The sequence below is a fragment of the Anolis carolinensis genome, chromosome 2 (genome assembly GCF_035594765.1).
Source record: "Anolis carolinensis isolate JA03-04 chromosome 2, rAnoCar3.1.pri, whole genome shotgun sequence".
NCBI classification, from domain to species: Eukaryota; Metazoa; Chordata; class Lepidosauria; order Squamata; family Dactyloidae; genus Anolis; species Anolis carolinensis.
Window position 1 is genome coordinate 167504585 of NC_085842.1, and position 12592 is coordinate 167517176.

At 38.0% G+C, this 12592-nt stretch overlaps 1 protein-coding gene and 1 long non-coding RNA gene across 6 annotated transcripts in view; one reads left to right on the plus strand and one right to left on the minus strand.

The window, feature by feature from the left end:
- gmip (GEM interacting protein) overlaps nucleotides 1-12592 on the plus strand; it is a 108581-nt gene that overhangs the window by 46344 nt on the left and 49645 nt on the right. For all 5 annotated transcript variants that reach the window (XM_062971035.1, XM_062971034.1, XM_016994990.2 and 2 more), the window contains 4 exons: nucleotides 620-695; nucleotides 3532-3592; nucleotides 9791-9916; nucleotides 10667-10731. In XM_062971035.1, coding sequence (XP_062827105.1) covers nucleotides 620-695; nucleotides 3532-3592; nucleotides 9791-9916; nucleotides 10667-10731 — 328 coding nt within the window. The remainder of the gene's footprint in view (nucleotides 1-619; nucleotides 696-3531; nucleotides 3593-9790; nucleotides 9917-10666; nucleotides 10732-12592) is intronic.
- LOC134296343 (uncharacterized) overlaps nucleotides 1-12592 on the minus strand; it is a 67490-nt gene that overhangs the window by 24240 nt on the left and 30658 nt on the right. The window lies entirely within an intron of this gene.

The window sequence follows — 12592 nt, forward strand, 5'->3', positions numbered from 1 at the left end:
AAACCATGAAATCCAGTTTGATATAGTAGCTAGAGTACTGGATTTGGACAAGAGCCTCATGTACAAACACCGATTCAGGTTGTTTCCTCACAATACCTAATAGTTTTGAACAGAAACATGTAATTGACAATACTCACTTCCCACAATCAGAGCAGCCAATAGAATTATAGATTTGGAAGAGACCACATCCAGTAAAACCCGCTTCAGTGCAGGAAAAGCAAAATCAGTGCACCCTGACAGATGGCCATCCAGCCTCTGTTTAAAAGTCTTCACTCTGCGGCAATGAGTTTCACTGTTGAACAGCTCTAATAATCAGGAAGTTCTTCCTAATATTCAGGTGGAATCTCCTTTCCTGTAATGTGAACCCATTGCTCCGAGTCCTAGTCTCCAGGACAGCAGACCATTGTAGAAAAGACACTGAATTTTTTCCAGTTGTATTTTCCCCCAGATATATTAATGCATATAGATGTAGATTAGGTCAAGGAAAATGCCATTGTATAGTGTCATCCAATACCCAGTATTAGAGGCGGTTGCTTCATTCTGCATAATGCTGTATTGTCATGCCCTCATAGCAATCTGTTTTATGTGATTTTTACTATGGGTTCTTTCTAATTTGCAGGGCTGTTGATATGTTCATCGATGATGTTAATGACAATGGTACACAGGTGTCAAATCCACAGGAGGAAAATCTCCAGGTATGATGAACATGCAAGGTGAATTGTGTGTGTGTGTGTGTGTAAAAAAAAAAACTAAGGCAAGTATGTGTATACTCAGACCTTGTGTATTCCTTTTGAGCAAAAGTAACACCATTTCATTCTTTGCATGATCAACCCTCCCCCAAGATTAGCTCAAGGAGTAATGGCAAGATAGACACTCTAGGGCAGAGAATGGCAGTGAAGGTGTTGGTTTGGCCACAAGGAATAGCATTACTACAAAGAACGATAGATAGCTCATAATACCCTAGCTAGACGTGCAACCTGTACGGAAGACAAGGGGGCCATAGTATCCAAAGAATATAGGATGCAACCTGCAAAAACAAAGGTTGGCTATGGTGAGATAGTGAGAGGAGAAGGAAAGTAGTCTCACTGCTGTTTGTTGCCTCATATAAGCAAAGTAGAATTGCAACAGGACACTGGTGCTGCTGTTGCATAGCAAAAGGGGGAATACTCACTGAAGAATTAAAGTGGAGAGGGGCTAGAAAAGTTTCACAAAATGATGTATTCAGGAAAATTGTGTTTCTGGTGACTTCACTGTGCCATAGGTGGCAGTGAAACAAAGTCACATCTTGTATAACAATATGTGCTATGTGTATACAAGGTATCATTTTTCAAAAACATAGAACTCCAACTAATTTTCAGTAATGTGTGCATAGCCCCTATGTCTCTGTCCATCATTTGGCTACCTACCTACCTATCACCTATGTGTATTTCTTACTAGATGTGACAGTCACAGAAGCTGAAAGAGATTTTAGCAATGTAAGACTCATCAAAAACTGTTTACATAGGTCTCTGTAATGGAGACTTGTATTCTCATTCACCCAGCATATGAACTAAAGGAGGGTTCAGAGGCTAAATAGTGAATCTGGGGAAATATGTAACATCTAGCTATAAACAGGTGCAGAACGGAAACGGCATTCTCTGATGACCCTTCTACACAGACCTAAAGCCCGTAATGGGCTCCAGATTAGACTGAGGCATCCAGGTTTAGTTTGGGTTAATAAAAAACTTGTAATGATCCAGACCTTTCAATAAGGTCTGACCTGTACAGATGTGAGTCCCGTGGCCATTTTACCAGCTGTTAGGATTTCTCGGAGTTGAAGGCCAAAACATTTGGGGACCCATAGGTTGAGAACCACTGCTCTAATGGGTCTCAGCAGGTCATATAGCCAGAACCATTGTGGTATGTGTCAATTTTATTACTTTTTAAATGACATTTAAACATTTCTGTTCTTCTGTGCTATTTTTTGTAGTTGTTGACATCAGATGGAATATTTTATTTGTGTCTTTGAATGAAATCTGTTTTAATTTCAAGACATATCAGAACAAAATATATATTTATTTATCTTATTTGCCTTAATTTCTTTTCTTAGGATCTTACCACACAAGGCAGGTGGACTGCAAATACAGCCAGATAACAGCATGACTTGAGACATGATATCATTCTATTTTATTGTTCTTCTGATGGGAGACTATTGGAAGGCATGTCTTTTACAAAATGAGGTCACTGATGGATTAATTGTGTTTGTAAAAGAAAGCCTTTCTGGGGTATCTCCCACCAGAACATTGTTGGAAAGAAGAGTAATGTCACGTGAGAAATGCCAACCAAAGACACTATTGTCCTGCTGTAATTGCAATTTGCCTGCTTTGTGTGATAAGCTCATTAGAGTTGTAATGCATCAGTGAAATGGCATTTTCACAGTATAACATAATAGCCTAAATTCTTTTATTAGTTCTGACTGCAGTAGAACTGTTGAATCACTGGGATATACCTATAGTCCATAACATACCTTGTTGTTGTGCCAGGTTATACCAAGTGGAAATTGCTTAAGATGTAATAGCAATGAAAGCTGATTTTTGATGCTGTATGTGACACTCTTGTCACATTTGTGCTATAATAATATGATTTAAAGTTTTTTCTTCTTCTGCATTAATGCCATTGTCACCACCCCATGTTCCTCACCTTATGGTTCATTATTGGTTTGCTCCAAAATATGATCCACAATAATGTTATTACGGCACAATGATGTGTGCACCAGGTTTTCCTAAACTTCCTTAATCCCTATCTACTTATTTTCCCCACCACAATTATAAGGCTTCATTGCACAGTTGAATTCCAACAAGGAGAACTATGATGTTGGACAATAAGGCTGAGACAAAAGTGGGACCAAACTGTTGCTATGGTGGTAAAATGGTGGGGTCACAATTTGTTGAGTCACAATCCAACAATTGATTGACAGAGTCTACTCTAATTGAGACTAATCAGCAATATGCCCATCTATATTTCTTTGTATTATAGTGCAAGTGCTATTTCAGACATTTTGTTTTCGTTTATTCATTCAGTCACTTCTGAATCTTCGTGACCCCATGGACCAACCCATGACAGAGCTCACCGTCATTTCAGGCATACACTGTAATAACTATTTTTGTAATAGGAAGATTGTTTTAAAATAATGAGAAGAAAAAAATCCCTTTAGACCATTGGATCTCCTCAGTAAATTGCGTCCTCAGTTTTAACACAATCTTTGGAAGGGGTTTTTGTGTATATGCAACAAATCACTACAAAAACAGCCATCCAGAAAGAATGGATGCTACATGTAACTAGCAAAACCTGACAAAATCCAATGAGTTCTATTATGGGAATGCACACTTCTTTAGACTATTCTGTAAGAGATTGTGGACTTAGGGCTTTGAGGCAAACTCAGAATAAGATTGCTGTGTTAGGTAAATTAAATAAAGCTTTGTGAGGGCTAATTGTCCCCTTTTTAAAAAAAAGGAGTTGCATTTTAATTTTCTTACATTTTTTGTGTTTCAGCAAGAAATATTCCATATTTGTGAAAAAAATGTGGAGGAAGGAGAACCAACAAACATGTCAGGTAATTGCAAGAGAGGTTAAACATGCTTTCCCTTGTTTTTTCAAAATACCAGAATTTATATAGCAGCATGTTGCTATATGTGCCAGGAATTGTGTGGTTATTTTATCCGTGATTTTACATTAGTTCCTTGCCTTCATTTTTTTTTTAAAAAAGATCACTGTATGTGTTGCATGAACAGTTTTTTATACATTGGCAGTTTAAACATTTATGGATTTGATTAGTCTCAGATTGCTGTATTTGTGCTGCCTGTTGCACTCTAGCCTCAAGACACCTTTTCACCCAGCACTACACCAGAGACCAATAGTACTAACTACAGCATGCAGAAAAGGGAAAAAATTGCACTAAAAAAAGCAGTAGAAAAGGAGCTATAAAATAGCAGTAGTCCATATACAAAATAACAGTAATGGCAAGTACATGAAATCAAGGAAGTCAAGATCACAGGCATAAATCCATAAGCATGAAAGCAGGAACTTTTTCCAAGGCAAGACTCTTTCAGGAACTTAGGCAAACACAGGAAACTTGACTCATGAACTTGAGAGCTGAAACAGGAACCTGAACTTTTTGGCAACATTGTCTGCTCTGAGACACACCAAGTAAACATCACTTAATTTAACGCCAAGCCCGACCAAAAAGCCATGAGATCATGCCTTACACACCTGGGTTTCAAGGACTTCTCACAGAGTCTTTCTGAACACCTAATTAATCTATCCTTCACTCCCTCCCTGTGGAGACCTAATCTTATTTCACAGGAAAACTCACATCAACTAAAGGCTGATTCCCAAGAGAAATTGACTTTCATCCTGTTGCTAAGGAACAAACATTGATATCCAAAACATCCTCTGTCTCATCTTCAACTGCCTGCACTTCTCTCTGTTCTAATGCCTGCAATTCACCCTGATCACACACAGACTCCTCAGTTGGAAACCAATCATCCCCCTCATCCTCTGAAAAATCCCCAGCCTCTTGCTGAGCCCCAACACTTCTTTATATACAACTGAAAAAAGTTATCTCTTGACATTTATGGGTCCTCTATCATGATTCTATGTTCACCTCCTGGCAGAAGTTGATCATAGAATGACACTGGAAGACCTAAACATATTATCTCAGGTAAAATATCCATAGAGTATTTGTGATATTTATTTATATTCACAGTTTTTCTACTTTAGCAGGGACGTTCACCCCTAACCCCCTCAAATGTGGAGGCAATGCTTTTTATTTTGTTTTGATGTCTTTTTGGTTTATTTTTGTTACACTGTTCATTAAATTGTAACAGCATACCAAGCATGTGTAAACAAATAAGAAGGAGCTGCGGTGGTGCAATGGGTTACACCCTTGTGCTGGGTGAAATGCTGACCTGAAGGTTGGGTTGCTGACCTGAAGGCTGCCAGTTTGAATCTGCAATACAGAGTGAGCTCCCGTCTGTCAGCTCTAGCTTGCAGGGACATGAGAGAAGTCTCCCACAGGATGGTAACACATCCAGGCCTCCCCTGGACAACGTCTCTATAAACAACCAATTCTCTCACACCAGAAATGACTTGCAGTATGTTCTCAAGTTGCTTCTGACACAATAAAAGAACAAGAAAAAAAATCAATATTCTAAAACATACCCAAAGCATGTCTAAAACGTGGTACAGACAAGTAAAACATAATGTAAAACCATTCTTTAAAACGTGGTTTGTAGCACATGCAAATAAAAATATTGAAAACTTATGAGCGAAAACATGATCAATAAAAATAGAAATAAAGTATTTAAGCTAAAACCTAAACCACTAAAATCATTCACAACTTGGCTCCTTAGGTTTTATAGAAGCATCGCACAATAAAGTCACGTTTAAAGTGATCTGCGATTTTTTTATCTTCTAGTAAATACTGTACTTTAAATAGTAACCATAGATAACATTTTATTTTGTTTTGACATATGATAGTTCAATTTTGTTTTACTATGCACTAAATTGTAACAGTATTTGCTGAAATGCAATAAATGAGATTATCAAAGAAAGCTGATTAGCTGAAGATTCAGAATGGATCAAAGAAAATCATTTCCCCCCTTTTCATAAAAGAAGGAATTAATTGCTGGAATTAAATAGTGTAAGGCATGGTAATGACTCCTAGCTGAGATGGCTTTTAAAAAGAAATGGAGAAGAAAGTTGTTGTATATATAAAAGCTATATAGATCCTTCATGTTCAAACAGTGGCTGATGGCTTCCATGTCAGTGAGGTATTGAGTCTATTCCTGATTTCTGACCAAAGTTTAAAGAGTTATCAAAGATCCTGAACTTGTTTTGAATACAGGGTTCAGGGCTTCTTACAACGCATTTAAACTTGAGTGGATTCATTGCCCTATATGGGCTTTACGAAATAGTATGTTTCTTGACTACTATTTGTCAAGTGGCAACAGCAACAGCAGCCTTTATGCCCTGCTTCTGTGTTGTCCAATATGGCAAGTAGGATGATGGACTTAAATATAATACAATAGCAGGTTTGTAGTATTTCAGGAAAAGATCAGGTGGGCTGTAGAGATGGCAGTAATCGCCATTTGTTTTCATTGCCTTGACAGAAATAGTTTTCCGACACTCAGGAAGCCCTATTGAGAAGAAAAAAGCAGGCATGAGACCCTTCACACTTCAGGAGTTCTTCAGCAGCAATTCATTTTTGCAAAAATAGACATCCTTTGTGCCTAAAAAGTGTTTTGTGTGTGGGGAAACACTATTTCATATACAGATAGTACTGTTTCCTGTGGAGAGAAACCATGTGTATTTCTGCATCACGTACTTCCCTGGAAAGCTTCATGAAGTTTAAGTATTAATGGGAAACAGCAGGGAAATCTTGTATTCTCCCACAAAGGGGGGAATGCTATAGTAATAATGTTTCTTGCTCCAAAGATGAAATAGGCAATGATTTACATCAGTAGTTTTTATGTTATGTTTTTAATATAAGAATAATTCAGTGTTCTATTTTCACCCACCCACCACCAATATTGCTTAGCAACAGGGTTACTCTAGAACTTGTTTTAACCAGATCTGAGGAGATTCATCCCATAGTTGCCTAGCAAATGTCAACCAACACATTGACTACTTCCAGTTCAAAGAGTAAGGCAAATGTTGACACTTTGTTTCCCTTTCCTTCCAGTTTAATAATGATTTCATAGTTAAATGATAGAGTGAGAGTAAGATCAGAACAACCCTGTTGTAACTAGGGGCCCTTCCACACAGCCATATAACCCAGAATATCAAGACAGAAAATCCCACAGTGTCTGCTTTGAACTGGGTTATCTGAGTCCACATATATCCCAGTTCAAAGCAGACAATGTGGGATTTTATTCAGCTGTGTGGAAGGGGCCTAAGTTGGGCAACTCATTCATATGCTCAATATCTTGTGATATTAATGTCACCGTTAGGGACATCTTTTAAAGATTTTCTGATTTAATTTCATCATTATAAATAAGTTGCTTCTCACTGATTCATTTACCATGAGATCAAATTCAAGCTTACACATTAAAATCAAGTTTGCAGACGACACCAAACTGGGAGGGATAGCCAACACTCCAGAAGACAGGAGCAGAATTCAAAACGATCTTGACAGACTAGAGAGATGGGCCGAAACTAACAAAATGAAGTTCAACAGGGACAAATGCAAGATACTTCACTTCGGCAGAAAAAATGGAAATCAAAGATACAGAATGGGGGACGCCTGGCTTGACAGCAGTGTGTGCGAAAAAGACCTTGGAGTCCTCGTGGACAACAAGTTAAACATGAGCCTACAATGTGATGCGGCAGCTAAAAAAGGCAACGGGATTCTGGCCTGCATAAATAGGGGAATAGCATCTAGATCCAGGGAATTCATGCTCCCCCTCTATTCTGCCTTGGTCAGACCACACCTGGAATACTGTGTCCAATTCTGGGCACCACAGTTGAAGGGAGATGTTGACAAGCTGGAAAGCGTCCAGAGGAGGGCAACTAAAATGATCAAAGGTCTGGAGAACAAGCCCTATGAGGAGCAGCTTAAAGAACTAGGCATGTTTAGCCTGCAAAAGAGAAGGCTGAGAGGAGACATGATAGCCATGTACAAATACGTGAAGGGAAGTCATAGGGAGGAGGGAGCAAGCTTGTTTTCTGCTGCCCTGCAGACTAGGACACGGAACAATGGCTTCAAACTACAGCAAAGGAGATTCCACCTGAACATTAGGAAGAACTTCCTCACAGTGAGGGCTGTTCAGTAGTGGAACTCTCTCCCCCAGACTGTGGTGGAGGCTCCTTCTTTGGAGGCTTTTAAGCAGAGGCTGGATGGCCATCTGTCGGGGGTGCTTTGAATGCGATTTCCTGCTTCTTGGCAGGGGGTTGGACTGGATGGCCCATGAGGTCTCTTCCAACTCTACTATTCTATATTCTATGATTCTAATGTATTAAAGAGAAACAGAACAATGCTCTCTGGAATTTACAAGCAATTTTCATTGCACCCTTCTAAATGTGTAGTAGGCTGGCTTTAAATAGGGTTGTTCTTATACAGTTAATGGTTATGTTTGTTGTTGTTATTGCTGCTGCTGTTGTCTGCCTTCAAGTTGTTTCCAACCTATTGTGGCCAGCCTACTACACAAAACATTGCAAATGTAAAAAACATTTACAGCAACAGGTAGATGTTGAAAACATCGTATAAAATAAAGTTTTAAAACCTCCCCTTTAAAATACTGTATATACTCGAGTATAAGCCTAGTTTTTCAGCCCTTTTTTTAAGACTGAAAAAGCCCCCCTCGGCTTATACTTGGGTGAGGGTCCTGGTTGGCTTATATTTGGGTCAGCTTATACTCAAGAATATATAGTACATTTATTATTTTTCTCTATTATTATTGGTTACTTCGGAGAGTAACTGTTATACACTTCTTTTGTTACTCCCCCCAACATCTATCCTCTAGACTGGTTTTCTATCTTATGTCCCTGTTCCCCGTGGTTTTTATTCTTATCTTTTTCTCACCCCAAGTTTTAACTGAGTGTTCATGCGGCCCGCCCTGTTATATTGCTTTTTTTGATTATGTGTTGTACTGTACATGATTATTTATTGTATTGTTTAACTGTATTATGATATGTTGTTTTTATATTTTGCTATATTGTATTGTCCTGGGCATGGCCCCATGTAAGCCGCCCCGAGTCCCCGTTGGGGAGATGGTGGCGGGGTATAAATAAAGTTTTATTATTATTATTATTATTATTATTATTATTATTATTACATTTATTATTTTTCTCTATTATTGTTTCTACTATTACATTTATTTTACTCTATTTTTATTTTTATTATTAATACATGTATTATTTCACTCTGATCTTATTATTATTATTATTATTATTATTGAATGTATTATTTTAATCTATTTATTATTACATGTATTATTTTCCTGTATTTATTATTATTATTACATGTATTATTTTACTCTATTATTATTAAAAGGGTACATAAGCACATTTACATTGAAGAAGATGAGAATAATGATTATTATCTTAAATTTGAGCTTTATGTAAATATTCAAAAACATTTAACCTACTAATGCCTCAATTAATGTAATTTTATTGGAATCTATTTTTATTTCTGAAATTTACCACCCTCGGCTTATACTGGAGTCAATGTTTTCCCAGTTTTTTTGTGGTAAAATTAGGTGCCTCGGCTTATATTCAGGTCGGCTTATACTCGAGTATATACGGTCGTTCTAAAATCACAGAAAATTAAAAACCATCAGTACCATCCAGAGCAACCAGTCTTCATTTTGAGGACTGAACGCCAATCAGAATGACTGCCTGCTGTGATCTGTGATCTGTTTCAAACATAACCACTGAAGGTACAAGAGTCCTCTCCATTTTTCTCTTTGGAAACACTATGAATGGTCTTGCTTAGGAACAAACAGGGTTGTGTATGTTTTCTGGGCTGTATGGCAATTTCCAGAAGCATTCTTTCCTGATGTTTCACCCACATCTATGGCAGGCATTCTCAGAGGTTGTGAGGTATACTTCTGAGGATGCCTGCCATAGATGTGGATGAAACGTCAGGAGAGAATGTTTCTGGAACATGGCCATACAGCCCGGAAAACACACAACAATCCTGTGATTCTGGCCATGAAGGACTTCGATAAACATGGGAACAAACAGTTAGGTGGCAGTACTAGAGCATCTTCACAGTCTATTTTTTGTAATCAATCTGCTGTTTCATTTTCAGTGGAAGAGGCCGATGAGATGCTGATCAAGTGCGATGGCGGTGTGGAAGAAGCCCTGGGGTATGCCAAAATGTGGTGCAAATACGTCAAGGAGTTGTTGAACTGGGTAGACAAACGCCTTGCTTATGGTGAGATTCCTTTATCAGTATCTAGAATCCATGGAATTCTCCCCTTCCCCACATATATATTCCTTAGTTTACCCATTCGGAAGATACTGTTACAAATTAATGTGTCCATGAAATTGTCTGCACAGGCCATCCTGGGTTAATGCCCCACAATATATAACATTTGAATGAATCCACATCTCTCTCTATATAACCTTGCCAGAATATCTTTTCAAAATGAAACTTTTTTGTGGCCAAACACTAACAAAAAGGTACCACAATCTTTATTTATTTCCTTTTATTTAGTGATTTTCATTGCTTTATCCCACCATTTATGGGGAGCCCCCTATGGCGCAGCAGATTAAACCACTGAGCTGCTGAATTTGCTGATTGAAAAGTGGCCGGTTCGAATTCAAGGAGCGGGATGAGCTCCCATTGTTAGCTCCAGCTTCTGCCAACCTAGCAGTTTAAAAACATGCAAATGAGAGTAGATCAATAGGTACCGCTCTGGCGGGATGGTAACGGTGCTCCATGCATTCATGCCGGCCACATGATCTTGGAGGTGTCTACAGACAACTTAGAAATGGAGATGAGCACCAACCCCCAGAGTCAGACATGACTAGACTTAATATTAGGGGAAAACCTTTACTTTTACTTATCCCACCATTCTCCCAATATAGGCATTCAAGGCAGCTAATAATTACTTCTGTATTTACAATCCTAATATCCATTTTCTTTGGAAAGTCCATCCACTCACTCGTTTCTTGTTCTCAGAGGTTGAATTTGCAAAGAACATCCTCAAGATCGCTGAAGCTGGCCGAAATACAATTTTTCCTCAGGTAAGGTTCCCTGAATGCTCCCTTCTGTGACTTCCTTCTGTAGTTTGCATGCAATTATTTGCTCTAAGTTATGTGTTTTATAGGTTCCTTGTAAGCTTTTCTTTCACAGAAGGAACTTAAAGCAGTGTGTGGCCATGTATGTGTACAGACAATGTACTGCTTCAGGCTCCTTTGGGAGAACTGCTCAATGACTCTATAGAACAGATACACCTGAATACTCAATTTTACATGTGGTGAATTTGGATGAATTAATTCTTATATGTACTGGGGCAAAACAGTGTCTGTAAATGTAGGCATATGTGCTGGAAATGTGGTGCTTGCCTGCAAGTTTAAAACATTAAATATATAACTAACACACATTTAGAAACAAACCAGAAAAAAATCTCTTTGAAATAGTTTTGGAGTCACAGACAATAAAAAGCTAGTTTTAAAGACCAAGGGCACTATTTTTGCATTTTCTATATGTATTTATTCATCTACCATAAGATGAAAAGACCAATGTTCCAGTATGTTGTTTCCAGTAACCCAAAGGCATTGTTATTTTTTAATGTTGTCTTCTCCTATACCTGTTAGTGGTAGCTAATGCATTCATTCAAAGCACATTTCTCTATTTGGGAGGGCAAAATTAACACCTGTGTAGAAATGGTGTAATTGTTTGTTTGACTACAGCTCTGGAGACCAGTGTTTGAAACCTTGCTCGGCCTTGGAAGCCCATTGAGTGACCTTGGGCAAGTAACACTCTCTCAGCCTCTGAACAAATCTTACAAAGAAAACCCTGTGATAGGTTTGCCTTAGGGTTGGCATAAATCAGAAATGATGTGCATGTGCAAAACAAAAATGATAAATGTTTTACATAAATTAATATGCCCCATGTTAATAGTCAGTCTGTATCTGGATGTTCCCTTTGTTCAGTCTTACTTCATGTAGGTGGAGCAATGACAGCTAACAACCTTGTCTGTATGTCCTGATCTCCTTATGTCTACTGTTACCAGAGTTTGGTAAAAGACTCTTTTTGGATTATGGCGGTTAAGGGATTCTGGAAGCTGTAGAATTGCATAATCTATTGGAAAATAACTGAACCCAGTCTCTGAGCACATATCCTTTTGGCAAATATGAGTCTTCATGAATATGTGGAGACCACCTTAGATGTAATGGCACACAGGTAACTCAGTTGTCAAACTGAAGAATTATGTCTTTAATCTGCCAAGGATAAAGACATACCACTACAAAAATATATTTGGTTAGGAATTTTTAATTTTTTTGCAGTTGTAGTTGCCCAGAAGGTAAACACTCCCTTGAAACCTCTTAGTTAAAATATGCACTCAGAGATAAAGAATTGTCTTCTTTGAAAAATAACATATCATGTTTACTCATAAACATCTTGTATTAATTCACCATACAGGCACATTTCTTATTAGAGTTCAGTTACAGATAGGATGTAGCTTCTCTTTGCTGAATACACAGGGTATCATTCTTAATCAATAGTCCACAGTCTTGAGTATAGTTGTACTCACTGAAGTCCATAAGGCATCCATACATCCATTGAAGTCTCTAAAATGCAACATGAATCCACCTCCACTGAGATCTGGACACATGCACCTACTTTCGTTGAAGAGCAAACACACACGGATAACAAAATGGAGTCTTGAGTCTGAACATGCTCAGTTCAATCACATGTCTATAACTCCTCCCACACCAAAGAGGTCAATCAAACTGAAAAATCAGCATACACATAGGTTAGCAAATATATACATTAACAAACAAATAGTGAAAGGCTTGGAAGGGTTCTATTTCCAACATGTAGTTTAAAAAGAAACTTTGTCAAGTCATACACTATCTGTAATAGCAAAGGACTTTGTAT